Raw genomic sequence first — 25154 nt, forward strand, 5'->3', positions numbered from 1 at the left:
AAAAGGGTGGAGCTAGACTCACTGCTGAATGCTATTGGTTTACAAAAAACCATTACATACGTGTACAAGATTTACAAAACAAAGGGACAAAACAGGTCACAGCGTATTTTTAAATACACAGTCAATATATGACACAATATGAATACAATGGCACAGCTTGTCGTCGTCTTGTGACAAACAGCCACATGCCAAGAAGCAAGAACAGAATCTGCTGTATGTCCTCCATTGTTGTTTATTCACATACAAATGTACAAATGAGTTATAAAATATGAGAGGAGCTGCTTCCTCTCTCTATTAGCGCACGGATGCTGCAAACTCTACATTTGATATAATGAATATATATGCACAACAGGCATGGTATGTGAACACCCAATGTATTGTAGGTTTCTTCTTTTAGTGAGAATGACATCGATCGCAACTTTTTGATGTGCATCACTCCTACCAAGCAAAGATACAGCAGGCAAGCCTGATCAGGGTGACCCGCACTAGATCGAAATGTACCATATCACTCTGTGAAGACTTGTCATGAAGACTACTTTTACTTAACAGTAATTGTGATTAACGATAGTATTGTTATTTTAAAGACTATATATGCCACAGTTAATAATATTAATAAAATAATATAACACTGCAAGAACATTTTTGAGGATAAAAATAACCTTTTTTTTTTCTATGGTCATGCCACCATTCGAAAAACTGACAAATCACAAAACTGGGCTCATGATATAATACTATCACTATATTTTAAATCAAAACAAATAAACGGGCTTTTACTTTCAAAAAACAACTTGCACTGCACTAATAAAGGGCAACAAACAAGTCTGCTGGAGTTTGTTGGATTAGTGTATTACCCCTTTTGGCATCTGTTGCTGTTGATTAGAGTTTGATTTCACCCGACTTAACATGCTCTTTGAGTGTTTGTTGCATCGTGGAATGTCTAAGCAGTGTGGTATGATTTTCTAACAAATGGCAACAAGCTCAGATGTAATCTGAGGGACCAGTTCACGTAAATGTCTTTTTAGCCATGAGAAGGTTCTTTTAATTAATTCCCTTAAAAGAATAATCATTGTATGTGGCAATTGTTGGGAAGTGTAAACATAACAATACATTTTTTACAAATTCTAAATCCAACAGCCAAATGTTTGTTGCCTTTCATCTGTGTGAATTGGGAATTTGCACTGTTACTGTCACAGTTACAGTTAAAACACAGTTCCTGTCATATTATTATAAACAACTATTTTCTTTTTGAATGCATGTTTGAATTCAAATATAGTGATTTATGCTATATTTAAAGCTGAAAGCAGTCTTCAGAGCTGTGAGGTATGTGGCTAAAAACCAAATTATTATTTTAATATTTTCCAAACTGTCAAAATAACACCTTCTCTTTGTCTCTGTCCACTCGGTTGCCTGAGCCCTGTCTTACTCACAAGGAGCAGATGACATGAAAAGGCAGTGTGAAATGTTGGCAAAAATAATTTGTTATGTAAACACAACTGGCAATATATCACATCTCCAAAAATTAGCAAGGTCATGTCCATCTATTGTGCAACAGGTTGACAGTAATTTACAAGAGGAATGCTCAACCACCATTTGATTTTCAAGCAGACTTGACATGTGCATGACTCAACAACCACAGACATCCCAGCGGGCTCCTTGATGTAAACGCAAGATAAAAAACACTTTAAAAATGCAAATTGATTTCATGTTAATTGGCTACCTTGATATTAAAACAACATCAAATTGACATCTAATATTGGCGTTAAAAAACACATCAAAATCAATTACAACACAGTACTGTAATTGATTTTTAACATGTTTTTGGCGCCAATTTTAGATGTTAATTTGATGTAATTTTGACATCAAAATAGTGTACATGCATTCTAGGGATACAAAACCCAGTGTAAATGTGTAATTCGGGAGTGAATTTCTTAATTAAATAAAACGTTTATTATATTTAATTTTGTTGGCATATTGGTGGTCAAAAGAGCATCAATGTGTGGATGTCAAATGAACGTCAAAGATTTGACATCCAATTTGCATTTTTGACATCATGCTTGATTTCAATTTGATGTAGTTTTGACATCAGAGTCCCTGTTAGGATGCTCAATCGTTTTTGTGAAAAAAATAACATGCTTTTAGCAGCTCTCCCTGGACATTTCACTTGTCAATCGACAATCTACAATCAAAAAGCAACATGATGCGTCACTACGTGCATGAACTAAAATCAGGAAAATGGAACGTTCAGAAACAATTTACAGTACAATAAAAAAAGAGACAAAGTACAATTAAATATATTCTCGCTCCTGACCCACCCTACAATACAGAGGGCGACTGCTTATCACGAGAGGATAATAGGGTCATTGGCCTAGATCGTTATTAATTATCTCCTCAAAAGAGGGACTCAATTTCCTTTATCTATTTCATCCACTTGTCTGTTAACCATGAAATCATCCAATTTGGACTTGCTGCACATTAAATTAACCTTATCCTGGTCTGGCAAAGTGCTAGACAGGTTATTCTAATGTTATAACTGCTACGCCACGGCTATTCAGAGTAAATTTATGGAAGGTGGTATTAGAGGTATTATCGTATTAGAGGTCACCGACTTCACCTTAAGCAGTTAACCAATGCATTATGTTGAACACATGTCTGTAAAACTTACCTGTATAATCTACATTGAGAACAGGTTTTCAAATTAGAATTGAGCTTTTAGAAATTGTACAAATTCTAAAATAATTAATCATGAAAAAAAGAATAACAATAAATAATAAATCATACGTATAAGCATTTTCCTCTCTGTTACCTACTACTACTACAACTACTACAACTACAATGTAAAACCCAACAGTCAAATTTATTTAGTGAAATGAGTGTAGTTAAGTAAAAATTTACTGGAAATCAATTCTACTTGTTTGAAATGAGTTTTAAACTCAGTTTTTTTATGTGTGAAGCTGTTGATACTGTTTGTGAAATTGTTTAATGATTCTCTGCTAAGATTTTAAGACACTGAATGTGTTTCATTTATTTTAATAATGTGACTGAGGTCGCTGTAGTTTTAAGTTTCTCTTTAGTAATTCTGCTTGTTAACAGCAGATGTTCATCAGTAATGCTCAATCAAGACTTACTTAATCACTTAAATATCTCATTACTCCAACTTAAATGGAGCAAGATCACAGTACTCATATAGTTTTTGAACTTAAATGGTTTGTGGCAATCGGTTTCCTCAAACGGTTTGAGTTGCCCTAACTTATTGGGTTTTACAAAACTCAATTGGTTTGAGTTCTCTTCATTTATTGGGTTTGCTGTATTCAAGTTGTTTTATGTACTCAAATTGGTTTACGTTCACAGTATTCATTATTATTAGTTGTTTAACTTAAATGGTAAGGAGAATAACTTAAAAACATAAATTAAATTATAAAAATAACCTTTGAAACTTGGTGTATTTATTAATGTGCATCAAAAACAAGAATTATACTCTTCAACTTAAAAAAAGAGAGAAAGAGAAAATTATTTTGAAATATATAATCATATAATATATGAATACTAATTTAATCGATGTTATACTTTTAATATAATTCTGTGGTTTTTCATCATACTGTGCTGTAGTGTAGTTTTTTCAGGATTATTTGAAGTTTTCTGAATTGCAAATAATCTTTAACATTATCCATGTATTTACTCACATTTTGATTAGTTTAATGCATCTTTCCTAAATAAAAAATACAGACTTCTTTCTTTAGTAATAAAATAACACAGTCACTCAAACTTTTCATTTCATATTTGGCAATAAAAAAAATGGTGCCAATTTATCGGTCAACGATAAAAAAAAAAATATATTTTTTGTGAAGTTGCAGTCAAAATCCATTCAACTCAAGAAACCCATTTATTGCTAAATCACTTCAAATTATGCAGTCGTCTAGACCAACTTCAGTTATAACAGAGCACACTTAACATAGAGTGGGAGAAACCATAAGACTGCAAGACACAAATAGATTTATTATTATTATTATTACCATTTTATATCTTTGAAGTTTCTGTAGCACCACTAGTCCTGAATAACAGAAGACACCAAAAAGGCACAATCAATTTATCAATGAAGTCCTTATTGTCCGAGTCAAACCTAAAAAGCCAAAGCAATTTAGGAACACTTTGTTCTCTCTGAAAGATCTCTTTCTCAGAGGCAGGCTAATCAAATGTCCGAAAAGACTATCTCTAGAGTCACTGGTCAAGCTGAGGAGGAAGAGAGAGGATCTCAACAGCTTCATTACTATATAGATGCCCAAGGCGCATGGCCCTCTGGACATGGCTGAAATCATATCCGTTTGTCTTCAGGGACAGGTACTTACTCATCCGCACTTTAACCTGCTGCAGCAGAGTAAGCCCTCCAGAGGGACCATCAACCATGGAGTTCTTTTCACACACAACTACACTCTATTTCTACATCCTTCTCTCTCAGACACATATACACACTAGTTTAAACTCTGATGTTACTGACGTGTTCTTTTAGTAATTGCAGAAAGATAATTTTTCATTGTTTTGTTAAATGTGGATGATTATTTTCATCATTTGAGGTTTTGAAGGAATTGTTTGATTCATTTGGAGAAATGTTCTCTGATGTTTGTTTTATTTTTGAAGTGAAAATTGGGGGCAGAAAAAGGAGAATGCTTGTAAAATGTTAAATTATTTGTTTTTTATGCATGATAAGAGCCAGAATTATTATTATTATTATTATTATTATTATTATTATTATTATTATTATTATTATTATTATTATTATTATTATATCAATTTTCAAACAGCAACAAAAAACTAAATTATCTTAATTTCTATTGTTTTTTAATGCATATAAAAAGCCATTATTATTCATTCATTCATTTTCTTTTCGGCTTAGTCCCTTTATTCATCCGGGGTCACCACAGCGGAATGAACCGCCAACTTATCCAGCATATGTTTTACGCAGCGGAGGCACTTCCAGCTGGAACCATCACAGGGAAACATCCATACACACTCTCATTCACACACATAGACTACGGACAATTTAGCTTACCAAATTCACCTATAGCACATGTCTTTGGCCTGTGGGGGAAACCGAAGCACCCAGAGGAAACCCATGCCAACACAGGGAGAACATGCACAACTCCACACAGAAATGCCAACTGACCCAGCCAAGGCTCGAACCAGTGACCTCCTTGCTGTAAGGCAAGATCGCTACCCACTGTACCACCGAGCCACAGCAAAAAGTAAATGATCAGAATTGCTATTGTTTTTAATGCATAATAAGGGTTATTATTATTATTATTATTATTATTATATCATTTTGCAAACAGCAACACAAAAACTAAATTATCAGAATTTCTATTGTTTTTAATGCATAATAATAGCTATTCTTCTTCTTCTTCTTCTTCTTTTAATTATTATTATTATTATTATTATTATTATTATTATTATATTAATTTTCAAACAGCAACACAGAACCTAAATTATCAGGATCAAAAGTTGTGCAACAAAATATTTTACATTATATCACGGTTTCTTGTTGGCGGAATACTGCAGCTATATATAAAACATCCATCTTAAAACTTGCCTTGTTTTACCTTCCATCCATCTCTCCCCAGCTGATGTGGGTAATTAGTTTTATGATTGGGGAAAATATTGGGCATCTCAATCAATGAAAATGGCTCTTATTTGGTGGCTGGTAACTGCCTGACTAACTCAACCCGGAAGCAAATTCTGACCCTCATTTAATCTGCTTCTGTCAAACCTACAGTGCCATATCACACACAAATTTTTTTTTTACTTCAATCAGTTAGTTCAGTAACCAAAATGGATTGCAAGGCCAAGAGAAATGCAATGCCGTGCAATGGGTACAAGCTTGAGGGAAGATGTACACTCAAAAAAATGAAAAACTAAGTTACAGCTCAAGGCCCCTTGGACTTAAAGCCTATGGGCAACAGCCTAGGCGGTTAATTTGTGAATGCCCAGAATCTTTTTTCCCTGCCTCACAGTCCATGCTCTTTTCTCTCGAGCACATACCGAAAAATAGCCTTAAACACATAATGAGCAATGGAGGTAATAATGCTGTATAATTTCCTCTCTGTGGTGGTAATAAGGTGGGTGTTAATGTGGGGTCACTTATTGGACACACTCCTTACGGCCATTTGCTACAGCCATCAGTAAATTGAAACTACTCACCATAGTCGGTGTCATAGAAGATAATGAACTTCTGCCAAGTGTACTCCATCACCACTTGGAAGATGACGTCATTTAGGTAGACAGGAGGGCGGACGAAGAGGGTGTAGTCGTCGGGTTGTGCACGAGTTGTGGGTTGGCAGCTGGAGCGAGGAGTGCCAGCGGGTGCCCTTTGAATGAAGAGGTGTGGGATGTGCATGGCATCAGCTAAAGACTGCAGCGAGCCTGCGGACATGCAGCCGATAGAGCTGACCAAGGCTAGGATCCCTCTGTTCATCAACTCGCATGCTGGGGGGAACAGAGAAAGAGAGAATGATTAATATTAAATCGATCTGATTTAGCTTTTCATACAACTGCATTGACAAAATATGTTACAACACATATTTGTTTTAAAAGTCTCTAACAAATAATAGACACTGGTTGATTAAAACTTTGAGACTTGCTGGTCTTAAGGCCTTTTCCCTTCAAGAATATATAAAAAAATGTAAGCTCTTTGAGGTGAACACCTTATACTGTACAGTATGTGTTTTTTTAGGCTTCTACAATGGGCAAAAAACAAAACTGCCCAGTCCAGACATTAAAAACACCATATCATGCAGACCCAGAAACTCAAGCTACTTCATGGCAACTTGTCAAAATAAAAGTCTGGATACTTTCAAATCTATTTATTTTGTACAGTAGAAAGCACTGCATCATGACAGTTGTCTCTATTATCACATTATACCTGCTAAAGCACTGCTCACGCTGTGCAATTTCAGCCACAATTTGATTGTCTGAGTGAAGTTTGGGAAATCCTAAAAGCTTTCTGTAATTCTAGGCTAAAATCTGCGGTTTTTGCTTATTGGTTTGACTTTCACTGACAGCTGCTTAAATGCCATTTTGATCACATTTTCCCTCCAATGAAGGTCTGGCAGTGTCAGAAGATTCTGCAATGTGATTTCAGCTATGACGACCTGAATTTTAAGACTGGGTTCACTTTTGGTTTCAAATTTGCAAAAAAAGAATAGAAAAAAAAAGAATGATCTATAATTTTGTTGTAGGAACAGCCAAAATGACAATTTACAGAACAAGAAAAGAAATAATAGAGGGTAAAGTTTGTCAAGATATGGTGCAAGTTTTTAAGAGTTTAATTAAAGTGAGAATCAAGTTTGATTTAGTTTTTTATAAGTATGTCAAGAATATTGAAGAGTTTGAAAATGTCTGGATTTATAAAGATAAGTTATGCTCTTTTAAAGTTGGAGAACTAATATTTACAAAACTGCTTGAGTAAAATGTACCTTTGTAATATTGATACTTTTAATGTGGTCTTAAATAAAGTTATTTAAAGAGCCACTATTGTGGGTTTTTGAAAATGACCTTCCATGTAGTGTGTAACACAGCTCTAAGTGAAGTGAAATATCCAGCTAAGGCTTAAGTCTGAAAGTGGACGATTTTTAAAACTATTGATTGATCTAAAAAAAAAAAAAAAAAAAAAAGAGTCGACTCATAGTGGTTAGAATGAATCATCTTCAAAACGAGTCTTTAGCTGTTTTGGCGTGACGTGGCTACGAAACATAAGCCCCGCCAAATTGTTGCGAGGTCAAACCCGGGAACATTTAAACCTGCGGCCCCGCCCACTAACACAGCAGCAAATACAAACAGATCCTGAAGTCATCATGAGTCATGAAGACGCTGTGCTTACCTGGATATTATTGGAAGTGTGAGGGAAATTCGGAAGGGCGATTAATTCATTTGTTAAAGGAAGGATCAGAAAAGACTACTGATGTATGAGATTTGTGAGACGAATGGACAGACAATACACCAGGGGTGCGTGCAAAATAAGGCCAGTTTATTAGGCACAAAGGCAGCCTGCTGCAGCTGAGGAGGAGCGCTACAACCCCCTGGCTGGGGAGCCCTGAGAACATATAACACTTCACGCAAGAGGTGCCACAGCAATGATTGCAAATAGAAATGATCTGTTACAGCTGAGAAGGGAGAAAAGCTCCAAAATGAAAGATAATTTATGAAATCAGACCTGGCCCTTGACACATTTCATAAGTGTAAGTAAAAGACTGTCTCCTTGTTTTCTCTATGTATTTAATTGTGTTTTGTTACTTGTAACCGCGTGTACTGTATAAGGTTAACTCTATATTCTCATATTGCGTCTAATGCCAGATTGAAACGCGATGCGTGCCGCTTTGTTTACGGATTTAAATGCGTTTGTGTGTTCGTGTTCCACTGAGCTCACACGTGCAGCGGTCAAGGTTCAGGATAGTTTAGCTTTTGCTGCTGTGTGGATTAATACTGAATGTGTGTCATAGTTAAGAATGGAGCAATATGCTGGTGTTTAACTACACTGCTTTTGGTGGTAAGGTATCTGAATAACACCGTTGAGTAAGTTTTACTATCAAGTGTGTTTCGGGCGTCCGCTGCGATCAGATCCTATACCAATGTAGGCGAACCAGGGGCTTGACAAGCCATGCTGAGCATTTTACTTTCTCATGCTGAGCGCTGTCGACCAATCATAACAGGCTGTCATAGGTCCAATCAGCGCAGATTAGCTTCGCGCTAAGAAGGGGTTTGGGAGCAAATGAATGGCTGAGCTATTCATATGGGAGTCGCTGGGATAATTAGGTAAAAATAAATTCATATAATAAGACAATGAAAGTGTTTTTTGACCTTGCAAGTATATCAGTATGTTGTTGGAGACCCATAAAACCGAAATATGACCCTTTTTAATGTATAATATGGGCTCTTTGAAAAAAAAAATCATATGACACCCACCTAACCAAGAACAAATAAGAGCAGAATTTGTTGACACAATCAGCACGACCACTGCTGGAAAATGTCAAAAAAGCTTTCTTTTTGGTTTTATTATTAAGGTTTGTTGTTAGTAAAATAATGTGATAAATGGTTTATGTTTGCTGTGAGTTATTATTTCAGAACATGGATTGTTAAATGTGTCACGTATGGATGACATCACAGTCCAGATGAGTTTTCCGGATCTCATTCATTCATTCATTTTCTTTTCAGCTTAGTCCCTTTATTAATCAGGGGTCGGGATGGACCGTCAAAGTATCCAGAATATGTTTTACACAGCGAATTCCCTTTTAGCTGCAACCCAACACTAAACACCTATACACACTCTTGCATTCACACATACACTACGGCTAATTTAGCTTATTCAATTCACCTATTGTATTCTGCATGTCTTTGGACTGTGGGGGAAACTGGAGTACCAGGAGGAAACCCACGCCAACACGGGGAGAACATGCAAACTCCACACAGAAATGCCAACTGACCCAGCCAGGGCTCGAACCAGCAACCTTCTTGCTGTGAGGCAATCGTGCTACCCACTGCGCCACCGTGACATTTTCTGGATCTTACAGTGTGAAATCAGGTTCATGCAATCTGACAAAATACAATCATATAGGAATATTAAATATTGCACAGTATGAGCCTGGCTTAAGACCATGGCAACAAATGCTAATTTCCCTAAAAATGGAGAACTTTTTCTGAGGGTTTAATCGTGCAAATATTTGAATTGCTAAAACACAACATCCGCATGTTAATCAAGTAACCAGTAATTAAAATCTAAGCACTTATCAAAACTAAAAAAAGAAAGGCAAGCATAAATGTGGAAAAGCTAATCAACTACTATGTCTACCAGTAAAAAGGTAAAAACATACAGCAGCCCTCTTGTTCTGCCAATAGATGGAATTGCAATGCCAACACTCAAGTTCTCTTTTGTTCAGGCAAGTCACCATGTGGCCTGCCATCTTGATGAAATAGATACTGCACTGCTCAATCCCCAAGCGTAATAACAATCTGGCAACCAAAGGTGGTGGTGATCAATAAGTCTTTACCAATGGCGTTAATTGCGACTGTGCAACTATGATTATTTCCTCTCCACTTAGAGCTCCATTAAAAATTCAACATTCCTAGCAACAAAAAAACATTTGGGACTCTATCATGCAGACTGTGGGGTGTTTATGGAAAAACATGCGCGGAAAGCAGCGATCTTCAGAATAAATACAGTTTTGAAATTTTAATTTGATAAACATTCCATTCATAAGTACTTACTCATTGGGTTTGCATAAACAGATGCTCATCAGCACTGATGCAGTTTTAAAAGCTCTGATTGGTTCTTTCATTTTACGCTTTAGTCCTTGACTGTTTTGATTGAGCTGCAGCAGAGATTTCTATAATTACATCTCTCAACCTACTGCAGAACTCCATTTTATAATGAAGCATGAAATCTATTCCCAAAGAACTGAAAGTCCCTCCCACGAATAACCTCACCCTTTTTGCCCTTGTTCAGATTGTGGCTCCCGGACGTGCAGTAAAGCTGATGTCAGACATGAACATTCATCTCACTTGACTCATTTTATTTAGCGTAACTGAAGTTAGGCAAGGTAAAATGCAGTATGTCGTAGTGGGCCGTGGAGCAGTGTAATTTGCCAACTCCGGCAAAAAAAAAAGGAAATGTCAACCAGGGGCGGAACGAAAGGAAGGGAAGACGCAAACAATACTGCTGAAAAAGCAAACTGCGAGATGAAATAGACAACCCAGGCTCATTGAAAAAAATGTGCCTGAACCTACATTTTTGAAAAGTCAAAAAATGTACATACTGCATACACAACTATATATTCAGTGCAACTGTATACTTCTGCTCCGATGAACACTGGTGTGGTGGCAGTAAACCTAAACAACTGCAATTCTTTTTCAAACAATATGATTACAGAAATTAATAATTAATTAATAAGGCAACATGTTAGTAACATGATTTAGTAAACAAACCCGGTTGTTTAGCCATTTATTATGACCAATGTAGCAAAATCATGTTTTACTATGGTTTAAGAACAATTACCAGGATTTATTTTAATCCTTTTTGGGTAAAACCATGGTTTAATTTAATTGCTGAATGTGATTAAACATGCTAGCAATAGCTAAAATGTGTTAGCCCTGTGCTAAATGCAAACAACACATTAAAATGACAACATTTATGGTATCCATTGAGCCAAATTTTTACAGTGAAAAATTAAATGTAAAAAGAGCTGTCTCATTTCAGAGGCTGCATCCTCCGAAGGATGCATTTGAAGTGTGCTGCTCCATTGCGGCACGACGAAGGTTGTCTTGTTTCAAAAAAATGTAAAAAAATCTAAGGCTTCTTCAAATGCAGCCTAAAAATGCATCCTTTGTTTCCCAGGTAATGAAGAATACAACTGGTGGATCGTTCACAGCCTCAAACATCCTAAGATTCATTGGGCGCTGAAAACAGCAGGACGTTTTTAAAATAAAACTCCGGTTTAAATGTATGAATTAGGTTTATTTTACTTAGATATCTAAACACATGTTAAAAACCAAAAAGAGCATTCTAGTCTTACTAAAGAGTGATTTTATAGACAGTTTATACATTTATGTGTACATGTATGAATCAAAGAAAATATATTTCCAGCTTCTGTAAACATTATTTTGAGATAAAAAAAAAAATCACAGAAAAAGTCTTTACAAATTTTATTACTGCTTATTAATGGCAGCTGTTATGTTGCCTGGTGACGAGATCTGTGCTCTGTAGGCTAGGTCGTCTCATTTTAAAACGCTTGGTTCGGTCTGTTTGGACTTTGAAGGACTAACCAGCCTCTGAAATGTGGCACAATTGAGGTCTCAGCTAGCAAAATACAAGCATCATTTCCTCAGTTATAATCCAAACAAACCTGAGTAAGTAAAACCATATATGTGTTTTAGTTTAGCACGCTATCCGCTTGTTAAGTGTAATGTCACAAAGTCAGAATTATAAGCCCACCTTTGATTTTTTTTTCTCTTTTAAATATTTTCCAAATTATGTTTAACAGAGCAAGGAAATTTTCACAGTATGTGAATTGACAGTATAGAATTTTTTCTTCTGGAGAAAGTCTTTTTAGTTTTATTTCGGCTAGAATAAAAGGAGATTTTATTTTTTAAAAACCATTTCATGGTCAAAATGATTGGCCCCTAAGCTATATATTTTTGATAGTCTTTAGAACAAACCATCGTTATACAATAACTTGCCTAATTACCCTAACCTGCCTAGTTAACCTAATTAACCTAGTTAAGCCTTTTAATGTCACTTTAAGCTGTATAGAAGTGTCTTGAAAAATATCTAGTCAAATATTATTTACTGTCATCATTCATTCATTCATTTTCTTTTCGGCTTAGTCCCATTATTAATCCAGGGTCGCCACAGCGGAATGAACCCCCAACTTAACCAGCACGTTTTTACGCAGTGAATGCCCTTCCAGCCGCAACCCATCTCTGGGAAAAATCTACACACACACACTCATACACTACGGACAATTTAGCCTACGCAATTCACCTGTACCGCATGTCTGTGGGGGATACCGGAGCACCCGGAGGAAATCCACGTGAATGCAGGGAGAACATGCAAACTCCACACAGAAATAACAACTGACCCAGCCAAGACTCGAACCAGCGACCTTCTTGCTGTGAGGTGACAGCACTACCTACTGCGCCACTGCTTCGCCTACTGTCATCATGGCAAAGATAAAATAAATCAGTTATGAGAAATGAGTTATTAAAACTATTCTGTTTAGAAATGTGTTAAAAAAAAATCTTCTCTCTGTTAAACAGAAATTGAGGAAAAAAATAAACAGGGGGGCTAATAATTGTGACTTCAACTGTATATTAGACTTTACACACCTGAAACTTGTCTATAGCACTTATTTACTGCTGCTCTTATAGTTGTGTAAATTGCTTCCTTGTCCTCATTTGTAAGTCGCTTTGGATAAAAGCGTCTGCTAAATGACTAAATGTAAATGTAAATGTATATGTATATCCATGCCTATTATCAGATGACCAGAAAGTGATTCTTTTTATAAATTGTTACAATATTGGTGTCAGATGCAGCGAGTCCAGAGACTGTTGTGTACACCATGATTTTATAAGAAATGTACTTTAATGTGTGATATGACTAAATAGTGGTCATGAATATTTTCTCAATTCAAATGAGTAGCTGTTTGGACCCAGAAACTTCATATACGTCACTGATACGTCAAAACTTAACAAGCGGATAGTAGGCCACTTATCTTTATCTATAGATTTATCATTTATCTTTCTATATCAATCAATAATTAGTGAGCATTAATGTTCAGACAGACAGAAAGTTCTAGTTTATCCTCAACACTCTGGTGCACTGCAACATCTGTTTAAGGCAATGCTTATGCATTTAATTAAAACACTTATTTTAAAACAGTAGATTTTAATTCTGCAAACTGCCAATCATCCTAAAAATAAACCATAATGAAACCTTGACATTTGATCCTCGCAAAATGTGTGGAATTATGATGATTAACTTAACGCATGCAACTTAATTGATTAAATGCACAAGTTTTGAGCTGAATAAGCCCAGCTCCAGTTAATAAGATCTTGTTTAATGAGGTAGAGCGTTTTGTGCTGCCCTCCTTTATGGATTGGACTGGCTGAAAATGGAAAGGCTGGCTAATCCTTACTTATTAAAGCACTTCTGTGAATTAGTGCTATGATCTGTCAGTGATCCACATTCCTCTTAGGTCTTGCTAACTATGTTAGTGAAAGGCAGAGATGATCAATCATTACAAATGAAGTATGTGAAGTATTAGAATTTAGCCATTTGTTTGATTGCATACAGTATGATCCCATCAAGTCTTTGCATGGACGGTTAAGTTTTGAATATTAAACCTTTGCCTGAAGCTAAAAATACAAACATTTATAATTGCCATAATTCACACCAGGGATTGGACTATTTCCTGATACTTTCAAGGCATTGTTGAATTATATTGCACAAAGTTTAGTTTTAAAATTAAACAACAATGTTCAATGTAGTAATAAGAACTCTGATTTTCTCAATCACATGATTAGGAAGCCTATGATTGATTGATTGACTGACTGACTGACTGACTGACTGACTGATTGACTGACTGATTGATTGATTGATTGATTGATTGATTGTAAGGCTGAAGAGAAAGTACTTGTGTTGTTATTTTGCTTTTGAAGTTGACTCGATTAATAGGCTCACTGTTAATTAAGCATAATTTAGCATAAGTAATTGCTGTTCCCTATGTGTCTTTTCAACCTAATTGTGTTTGTGTTCGTTATAAATAAATGACGCATTGTTCATTAGCATTTAATTTAAAATACAAAGTAGACAAATACTGCTCACATTTTGACTTCACTCACAATGCAGATTTGAACCTTATACTCTGCCCTTATTATAAATAAGTAATGCGCTGTTCATTAGCATTTACCTTAAATTACAAAGTAGAAATTGATTTTGCATATGGTGTTACGCACAATGCAATTTTGCTTTTAGAGTTTTATACATATAAACAAGTTTCAAGTTAGGCATTCCATTTAATGTGTCTTTAATCTTATGGATATTAAAATAAGACTGGGGGAGGTCTTCTACTTTGGGGTGATTTACCCTTTAAAAATACCTAAATTTATACCTAACACCGCACAAAAATTAAACTGATCAATAACTATAGTTAATATAGTTAGTTATACTTAATTAGAACTTAATTAAAAGGAATGAATTACATACACACATATACTGTATATGTATACATGCATACATACATACATATAAACAGAGGGTAAAATAAGTATTGAACACAGTATGACGACTGTGTTTTTTTCTCAGAAAACATATTTATAAAGGTGCTGTTGACATGAAATTTCACAACAAGCTTACCAACCCCATTAACCCATGCATACAAAGAAAACTAAACTAATTAGTGTAACAAAATGAAATGACACAAGAAAATAAACAGATCACGTGAAGAAAGAGAGGTGTAAAAAGGCATGGAAAGCCCAGACAATAGCTGTAAAGTCTGAGTTGTAGAAAGCAAATCAATTTTCCATACAAGAGGTAACTCGAAGCTGTCATTATGAAAAATAAATAAATAAATAAATAAAAATATTTGAAGAGTTCAGATGCGAAAGTCGCCAAAAATTAGCTAATGACATTGAGCGATTGCTTTAGGCACGTAGTACATGTTCAACAAATAATTTAGCTTCAAATATTCTAAATCCTAGCGTCAGCACATTTAGAAATGCAAAACCCTCTATAAGCCACTTGCCTTTGACAGGAAAAGTTGCTATGTCCTGAGAACCAATCAGAATCATATGTTTTCAATGTTATTTTTTTTTTTTTGGGTGGTTTGTGTAATGCGCTTTACATTTAGAACATTTTTTTAAATGTTTTTTTTCTAAATGTTTTTTTTCTTTACATTTAGAAAAAACACAAGTGGATTTGGAACTGGTTTGGACGCAAAAGATAATCTAATTTGTTAAAAACCAAAGAATTGTCTAAAGTGACATTCATGAAAAAAAGCTATTTATTTACTAGCTAATAACCTTATCATTACCTATAAAAGGACACTTCTGAACCTAATTATAGGAGCCTGATAGAAAATGCTCATTTACAAAAAAAGAGGTCTGATGGATTTAGAGGGTTTTGCATCTGAACTCTTCATTTTATAAAAAGTATTAAAAACTTTTGAGTATTCAATACTTTCTTCCAATGTTATTGCAGATGACACATTTTTTTCAGATTTTTTTGTCATGTTTTATTTTTATGTTTGGGTTTTTGCTGAAATCTGGTACAGCTCCTTTAGAAAAATATTTCCCAGAAAAAAATTGTTAAAAAATCATGACATGTTCAATACTTATTTTACCCGATATATCACCTACATGTATATCATGTAAGTCATAGTATATCACCACTTTGTCAAAATCTTGTTTTTTTTTCTAAACCAGACTTAGTTCTGAAATCTCAACACCAAGTAGTGATGTGCAAGTCTCAGCAAGTCCACAGTGCAACACACAAATCCCAGCTGAGCGACAGTGCCACGAGTACAGAGTATTTCTGCAGAAAGAGCCCACTGACTCCTGACAGATCAACATGAGCGAAACCTAATGTAAATCTCAGCTGCTGCTGTCATGTTCACACTCCCTTTTTTCTCCCAACATGCTCACCTCCTCCCTTGCCCATACCTGTGGGTGTATTTGTTCACTTCTAGCTTGAATAAATAGACGGGTTTATAAATACATGCAAAAACAGGAGAGATGAAGCAGAAGACAAAGAAACACCGGAGGGGAAAAATAAAATCAACGCTCAAATGTAGAGAGATCTGGTTTAGCTTTTGGCCTCTGACACTGGTCTATTTCAGGAGTCCTTAGCGTTTTCCATCACACAAACACACACAGACCCTTCTCTCTTGAAAATCTAACGCCGTTGAGCACTCCAGATAAATTTGTCCCCGGAGAGCACTGGCTTTTCTTTTTATAGTGGAGGCTTTTGCTTCTGTCATTTTTATGAGGAAGATCCGCAACCCATCCTTCCTATCTCTCTCTCAAGCTTAGCCTTGCCACTGAAAGGTGTTTCATTATTATCATCAGAAAGAATTGGGCACAGTGCCGGCTTAGAGCAAACAGACATTAGATATCTTCAGATTTCTCATCGCTTCATATTGTATGTTTTCAATTGCTTCACTGGGAATTAGATGCTTATCAGGTGTTTAATTAGCGATAGAAGTGCCGGACATTGTTATCTAATTAGCCAGAGAGTGTGAAACCCTTTTGGAGAAGATTGAGAATTTGTTCACGATATCTCCCTTGTGGCGAAATACTGTGCTATTTTTTTTCCCCCAGTAAGTTAAGCACTTAAAGTGAACATGAAATCAAACCAGGCATTTTCTGGTTTTGTTCTGAAGGTAATGAAAGAAAGAAAGAAAGAAAGAAAGAAAGAAAGAAAGAAAGAAAGAAAGAAAGAAAGAAAGAAAGAAAGAAAGAAAGAAAGAAAGAAAGAAAGAAAGAAAGAAAGAAAGAAAGAAAGAAAGAAAGAAAGAAAGAAAGAAAGAAAGAAAGAAAGAAAGAAAGAAAGAAAGAAAGAAAGAAAGAAAGAAAGAAAGAAAGAAAAAAATACTCAATATAAAGCACTAGTACTTGAGGAAATTTTTAATCAAGTAAAAGTAAAAATTAACAATCTTATAAGTTACTTGAGTAAGAGGTAAAAAAGTATCAGATAAAAAAAAAAAAAACTCAAGTAGCAACTTTTGTTCAGTGTTGGGCAGCAGTGTCGCTACAAGTAGTGACACTAGCTTAACTACACTTCTAAGTAGCGTGGCGATGACGCCACTATTTTCCAAATCAAATAGCTTTTCAGTAGCCAAGCTATTATTTTAAGCAAGTATCACAGTAGAGTCCACACAAGCTACATTTACCAATCGCAGATCATTAAGTGATGCCACCGCCATTCACAGAGCTGTGAGGTCGGTGTCTGGCCGATGAAAGTAAACCCATATTATACTGAGAATGGCTAATTATTTTTCTTTGTGTTTGATGGTGGTCGAACACTAACTTTTTGGTGCGTTACTGCCATCTCTCACTCCGGTCGGTGACACCGTCGATCAATCATTGGGCTGACATGAGAAACTTGCTTGATGGAAAGATGACTGTAGAGGAATTATTTTTAAAGCAGGGCCATACCTCGTAGTACATGTCTTAAAGTTAATAGTGATGCTGTGCTCTTGTTTGAGTTGAATTGGCTTTAAACTTAGTCAGTGTTTGTTCTGCAAATGTGCTCATGTGCACTTATATATAGTAGTAAAAAAATATTATCAAATATGACAAATAAAAATAAAATAATATCATAGTTTAATGTAAATACAGTATTTAAAATATTTAAAATACTTTAGTGTTTTTGAAATGGCTGTGGTACATTTATGGTTGCAAGACGACAACTATAGTAATATATATAGTAATATATATTAACCCTACATTGTACTAAGTATATTTAGATTTTTAATTTTTCTTTTTTTACTGTAATATACTATGTTAATACACTTTGCTATATATTTATAGATTTATATAGATATAGTGCAACAGGATTTCTTGAATTTTTTGTTTTTGCTGTCTAGTAAAACGTGTTTCAGTTTGGATCAGCATATTAACTGCAGTAAAAACCTGAACTTAACAATTATGCCACATATGTTTCATTGGCAGTTTTATTGATCCCTAAGACAGAACTGACTTGGATTAAAGTTGCTTTGATTTAAAAATTGCAAAAAAAGTCATATGAACTAATTACATTTAAATAAAAATCACATATTATTACCATTTTACAATAATGGAGGAATGCTGCCTAAAGTAAGGGATTTTCACGAAAAATGTATTTTAGTTTGGTTAATAGTACACGTTTTTAATTGTGGGTCCTCTAAAAGTAAGTTACCCCAAAAATTTTACTCAAGTAAATGTAAAGATATAAATGTAATTCCTTACTAACCACCTCAGCTACTACTATTAATTAATTACATGTAGCCTACATACCACTTATATGCTTAAGGTTATAATGAGGGTTAGGTTTGTGCTTAGTTGCATGTAATTATGCATAATAACTTGTAATCACTATATTCAATTCAATTCACATTTATTTTTATAGCGCTTTTACAATGTAGATTGTGTTAAAGCAGCTTCACATAAAAGATCAAAGTAAATTGAAACAGTGTAATTAATTTTTAAAGTTTAAGTTCAGTTCAGTTTTACAGTATTTACTATAGTAAATAGCCTACATATAACTTTTGTAACAATGACATCTTAAAATAAATTGCTACCAAAATGTTCATTTAAAGTCATAATTAAATGGAAGGCACAGGTCTTTTTTGCTATTCTAATAAATATACTTGCACGAAACAGCATAAAAACAATTGAGAAATAAAAAAAACTCTCAGAAAATCAGCTTAATTGAAACCTGTCTTTCCAATTTACATGCAAACAAATTACTCAGCAATGCACATAAACCCTGTTCACTAAAGACTATTAATAAATCAATTTGTTTCCCATTAGTGGCATCAAAATATAATGTCATGTGTGTCAAACTCTGAGTATTTGATTTATGCTGAATGTTAAGTACATTACAAAAACAGAAGAAGAGAAGTAAAGTAATGAGTAAAATATTTGCTGCAGAAAAAAAAAGTTGTGTATTAAGCAGAAGTAAAAGTGATGCAATAAAAATAGATTGCATCACTTTTACTTCTGCTTAATACACAACTTTTTTTTTCTAATTATCTGAATCAAGAAAGCAACTGAGGTTGTGGTATATTTTCCTCCACCCTTATACTGCAAAATGTTTGTTCCATCTGGGTGAATATAAATCTGCAGTAAATACACATTGCTGTCATCTATCACACAGGGGAAAAAAGCAAGTTAATGCATTTACATGCTGAGCAAAATTGGTATAATGGAGCAAAGATCTAGCTGTGAGGATCAGCTTTTACTTAAAGAGATAGTTCACCCACACAAGAAAATTAATTTGTTCATCCTTCACTTCTTCAAAACCTTTTTGAGTTTCTTTTTTTCTATTAAACATAAAATATTTTGAAAAAATCTGGTAACCTGGTTTTGTGACCAACTGAAGAAAGAAACTCATAACGGCTTAAAACCACAAGAGAGAGATTAAATGATGAGGTAATATAAATTGTTGGGTGAAATATCTCTTTAAGCTATACTTACAACAATAAAGTAAATGACCACATGCATATAAATTCACTCACTGTGATTTTGTCCATTATGTGGCATAAATCAAAAATAAGATAAATACGGCATACCTCTACGTCATAAAAGAGAAGTTTGGCATTTCACTGAAAGATTGACTTTGATAACATATAAATCAGAAACAAATGCACCATATAAAATAAATACAATGCATTTAGAAAACATACCCACAGTTGCCACAAGGGAGTGTGCACAAAACTTATTCTCAAAAATACCAAAGCTCAATGCCCATAATGCACACTTAATCTACAATTTCATGTCCAGGAACCTTACCTGTCAACACTGGGATGTGAAAATAAGGGATATGCCCACCATAATAAGGGATTCCTCTCCCCCATCACCCAACACAAAAAAAAATCCCCAAATTACTAACTATGTTCATTTGGAGCTGTTTCATTGTAAATAAACAGTTAAATGGTCAGTAATTTGTTTTATTATTATTATTTACAAAAGAAAAAAAAATGAATAGTATACATTTGCAGCAAATACATTAGCAAACAGTTCAGCTTATTAAAAATGAGCTATTATGAAGAAATAGAATCAAGTTATCAAATCTCATTAGCCATTTCTTCACTGCATAACTTACACATTCTGATTACAGAGCAGTTAATGAATCTCTTATTTATTTATTATGTTTGATTACATTAAATAACAGGGTTCACTTTAAAATGCACACAACATTATAATGAAAGCATTTGATTGCTTTCCAAAATTTTCATGCTCATCTAGGATGAAATTAGTTGTGTTTGGAAAAAACCCCACCAAGATCGACATCTTTAGATGCTATTATTATTAATTATGTGTATATGTCTGTTCAAACACGCACCCAAAACCCAGACTTTTGCGGCGTTTCAAATCGTGTGTACAGAATCCGTTTAGGAAACAGAATCTATTGTTCACTATGGAGCGCGTCAGCTGACAATCATGCACCTCTATATGACTGTTTTGAGGATTGGATATGAAGGGGAGAATCCTGCTGTTTTTATATTTATTTCAAAAGTGTTTTCATGCCTTACCAAAGCGAAAGCACAGAACAGACTCAAATTTAAGAGCAAGGGGCGGCCCCTGGTGGTTCAGCGGTATGGGTTGCGTAAAGGGAGGCTTGGCTCTTTAATGTTTATTTGTCACCCTTCAGAGAAAGACTGAAAGTACAGGAGAAATACGGGAAAATACCATTACAGGACGATAGCGGGATAGAATTGTAAAATACAGGAGAATCCCGGGAAAAACGAGAGGGTTGACAGGTATGCCAGGAACAAATGTTCCCGGAGTCAAGAAAAACTTTACAGTTTAAATAACAAATGAGTACAATTTATCTGATTGAACCTGATAATCCGGTGCACCTTTGTGTTTTTAATTGATTGACTGCCGGACCATTTCCCACTGACACAGGGAAGCAATACGTACACTACATACACTGGCAGCGATAAACCAATCAAAACAACAAAAAAACGACATGGGAGCTATGGACGACAGACGGCAAATACACCTTTACTAAGACTGAGAGGCAGCGCCAGGCGAGTTACGCCACCATACTGAGTGTGAATGGATTGTGGATGCCTGGGCTAAGGCATCTGCTTTAACTGTTGTCCGAGCTTTCCTGAAGCTGGCATCATTTCTGAACAGCCACCTGCTGCTCATTCCCTTCCATTCATTTTGAGACTATAAAAACAGCTCGTTCTGCTGCTTGAAGTTGCAAACAGATATTTTCTATTTACATTATTCTACTTGGTGTGTGTAGTCATGAACACACTTATTTGTAGAGCAAGTAGTTTGACTGTTTTCTGCGGTTTAATATTCCTAGTCATTTCTTCTATAGGCAACTGAATAGGAAGTTCAAAAACAATTGCGAAAACGGGCACACTTCTGCATTGAAGAATAAAGTTAATAATACGACGTGCCTTGTGTATGGGTTGATGATTCTTATAATCCAGAGTGCTTTATGGTACGGAAAATAGGGTAGTTTCATATGGTAGAACATTGTAACCTGCAGTAAAAATTAAGGAAATTGTATTGCATTGTATCATATTGCATTGTATTGTTTCGTATCGCGATGTAACGTATCGTTTAATATCTGTCATGATTCTTATATTTTGAAAAGTCTACTTAATAGCAATCACCAGTAAATATAATTCAACAAAGTAAATTAAGATCAGCTTCATTTTAACAGGTTGTATTACAACCATATTTTCCCAGTCAACGAAAACACTAACAAATGCCAATAATCATCTCTGCTAGTATTTCAGTGTGCTTTTTGGATGGCAGATGTTTGCGGGCGCTCTGCGGGAGCTGTTTAGAAATGCGCTGTGCAGCAAAGGAAACGAGTCAAACTGTCTCAGGTGGGAGAGTCTCCAAATGTCAGGATGTAAGTGTTTGATGAAGGGACGGTCTCGCGGCATTGACAGGATCTGTTTCGGTATGCCTGTTTGTGTAATGAAGACGCGTGCGCATGGTTAGTATGCCAGCTGGCTGCATACAAGAAGATCAAATCAATGCAGTACTGCAGGTACACCTGGTGCTACAGACTTAAAAGATAGATATAAGAAGAGCAACTGGAGCCAAAGAAAGTCAAGGAGGGATGGAGTGAAAACAGCTGGGGGAATCTACTGTGAACTCCCAAATCCCTGAGGCTAAACCGAGTGGGTTACTATTTGCTAAGGTGTTCTTGTGTGTGTGCCTGTGTGTGTGTGTGCGCGTGTGTGTGCCTGTGTCTATCCTGTTCTGAAAATAACAGCCTGAGCTGTGTAGATGGTGTTCTAGACTAGATGGTATTCAGTTGAGTTACCAGCTGGTCTTGTAGTCTGGCAAGATAATAAATGGTCAAAACATCAGTAAAATAAAATAAAATAAAATAAAATAAAATAAAATAAAATAAAATAAATATTTTTTTTGAAGTATACAGTAACATTGACTTGTTTCTTCTTGTGAACGTTGTTTAAACCTTGCATCAAGAAGCAGTTTTAATCATTACAAATGGTTAACTGAAATGACCAACAAACAAATAAATACATAAATAAATTAATACATAAACAATATTGTTTCAAATATTCTTCAGATTTTAATATTTGTCTAAAACATTAAATTAATTTAATTTAATTTAATTTAATTTAATTTAATTTAATTTAATTTAATTTAATTTAATTTAATTTTATTTTATTTTATTTTATTTTATTTTATTTTATATTACAAAGGGCAGCACGGGGGCTTAGTGGTTAGCACTGTCATGTACGGGTGTTTCCCACTACTGGGTTGCAGCTGGAAGCTAATAAATGAAATAAAATCCTGATTCTGCTTGTTTGAGACTGAGACAAGAGCAATTAGAAATGTGATCGATACATAAATAGCCTTGAAACTAGTCTAATACAATAAGAGTATTTTTTTCCTGTGTTTTTATTTTAATTTGCAAGTATAAAGAGAGGTGAAGGTCAACCACATCAGACTAAAAGTCAAATATTGTATCCTGAACAATAACATTCAATTATTTCCTTTTATTCTATATAAAGTAAATAAAACATTAATAGTTCAATGAAAATTGTGCCAATTGTGCAACTAAACTAGAGGGCTCAATAATGAAAAAATCTGGCAACAAATATGCAGAAAAAATGTATTAAAAAAAGAGTAGAATGTCCAAATTCCAAGTTAGAATCAAAATATTAATATTGAATATATAAGACATTTACTTTGTTTTCGCTTTAACTACAGAAATATTTTCAATCAAATCAGTGGTCAGGGATTATTGAGCAGCACTCTTTTGTTTACAAGTGCTTACCGTAACTCCAGAATGAGTCGGATCAGTCAAACAAACAACAACAGACAAATCAATGCTCGCAAGTGAATCAGTTGAGCAAACGATTCAATGATTTGTTTTAAAAAAAAGAGACCTGACACTACACAATATATTCTGATGAGATTCTAAAGTGTGTCACTGATTTACACTTTACAATTCCATGAATTCACAGGAGAGACCGTGTCCATGTCAGGGAATTTACATACAGTAACTGATGAATGTAAGATGTATGAATTAGACCATACTACTCAGTCATTCCATGTTATTTATCATCCACAAAGTAATCAGTTTAAAAGAAGAAGGCCTACCTACTCAGATAAAATGAATCTCACTTTTAATTTAATCCTTTTTACTCAGTGATTTAATTACTTACTATTAAAGAAATAAATTAATTCTTAAGAACATATTGGTAGAGCAAAGATTCAGTGGATTTAAGATCAATCATAAAGACAGACTCTTTCAGAAGGAAACACCTTCCATTGAAACATTGTAACCTGATGAACAAAGACATTGAAAACCACTCTACAATCAGTGAACTGGACCAGCAAATGAGATTTGTTTGGTTCAGACTCCCTCTTGAATCATTTTTCATCCGGGAAGGTGAACATGCAACTGTGTGTTCTTCAACATCACTGACCATATCTGCAAAGTTTCCCCACTAATTGAAGCACTGAAGGAGTCATTCATCACGAGCGAATCTCCACATGCTAAAGCGGATGGAATCAACCTGTGACTCATTAGAAATCTCCTCTGCATCTATCCTCCCTCTCCTTCCCCCTTTCATCTAACTTCATTCATCTTCTTTAGCTCTCTCTCTCTCTCTTACCTGCCTCTCTTATCTCCTCTAAGGGCTGGTCTCTGAACAAAGCCCCTCTACGGTGATTGAAGGAGAGATATAAAACAAAGAAAGGGAAGAAATGTGGGATTGCTAAATTAAAGCAAAGCACCAGATGCCACAGATCTGCTCCCTAACATCTTTATGTGAGGAAAATATGCAAATCCCTCCTCCTTTGGGATTTATCAAATAGGCAGTTGACATGGTGGGGTTTTACTGTACAGTATATTCAAAGTAAAAGGCTTTCTTTTTGTTCTTAGGTTTTTGTCATTAGTTTGAAAAGCAGAGGATTCTGTGCATTATCTTTTCCAGTTTGAGTCATCATTTCTTTGAATGTCTGTGTGTGATTTTCAAAGCTTAATCCAGTATCATATTTCATTATAAAATGATGGCACACAATGACCTGTGTTAATGTCAACATATGTTAACAAGGCATTTTTAAGTATAATTTACACTACCAGAGCTGAAAATCTACCATAAACCTAAGACTTGTTCAAAGATCAACAGTTTAAAAGGCACATTTCTGTTTGTGTGTTTTGTGTGTTCTGTTGTGGGGTGTGTACTACCCACTAGAAGAGATTGCACATGATCGAATGGTGGACAAATTTGTCAGTATGATGAACCACGACAATCATCCCCTTTTTGATATGGTCCAAGCATGTGCAAGCTCTTTTAGTGCAAGATTAATTCAGCTCCGGTGTTACAGAGAAAGATAAAGGAAGTCATTTTTACCAACAGTGACCAGATTGTATAATCAGAGTCATACTAGATGAATTA

General features: G+C 34.9%; 1 protein-coding gene across 2 annotated transcripts in view; it reads right to left on the minus strand.

The window, feature by feature from the left end:
* The window catches only part of grid2 (glutamate receptor, ionotropic, delta 2), a 673181-nt gene that overhangs the window by 306483 nt on the left and 341544 nt on the right, over nucleotides 1–25154 (minus strand). For both annotated transcript variants that reach the window (XM_056463472.1, XM_056463473.1), the window contains exon 3: nucleotides 6190–6474. In XM_056463472.1, coding sequence (XP_056319447.1) covers nucleotides 6190–6474 — 285 coding nt within the window. The remainder of the gene's footprint in view (nucleotides 1–6189; nucleotides 6475–25154) is intronic.

Source organism: Danio aesculapii, chromosome 8 (assembly GCF_903798145.1).
Source record: "Danio aesculapii chromosome 8, fDanAes4.1, whole genome shotgun sequence".
Lineage (NCBI taxonomy): Eukaryota > Metazoa > Chordata > Actinopteri > Cypriniformes > Danionidae > Danio > Danio aesculapii.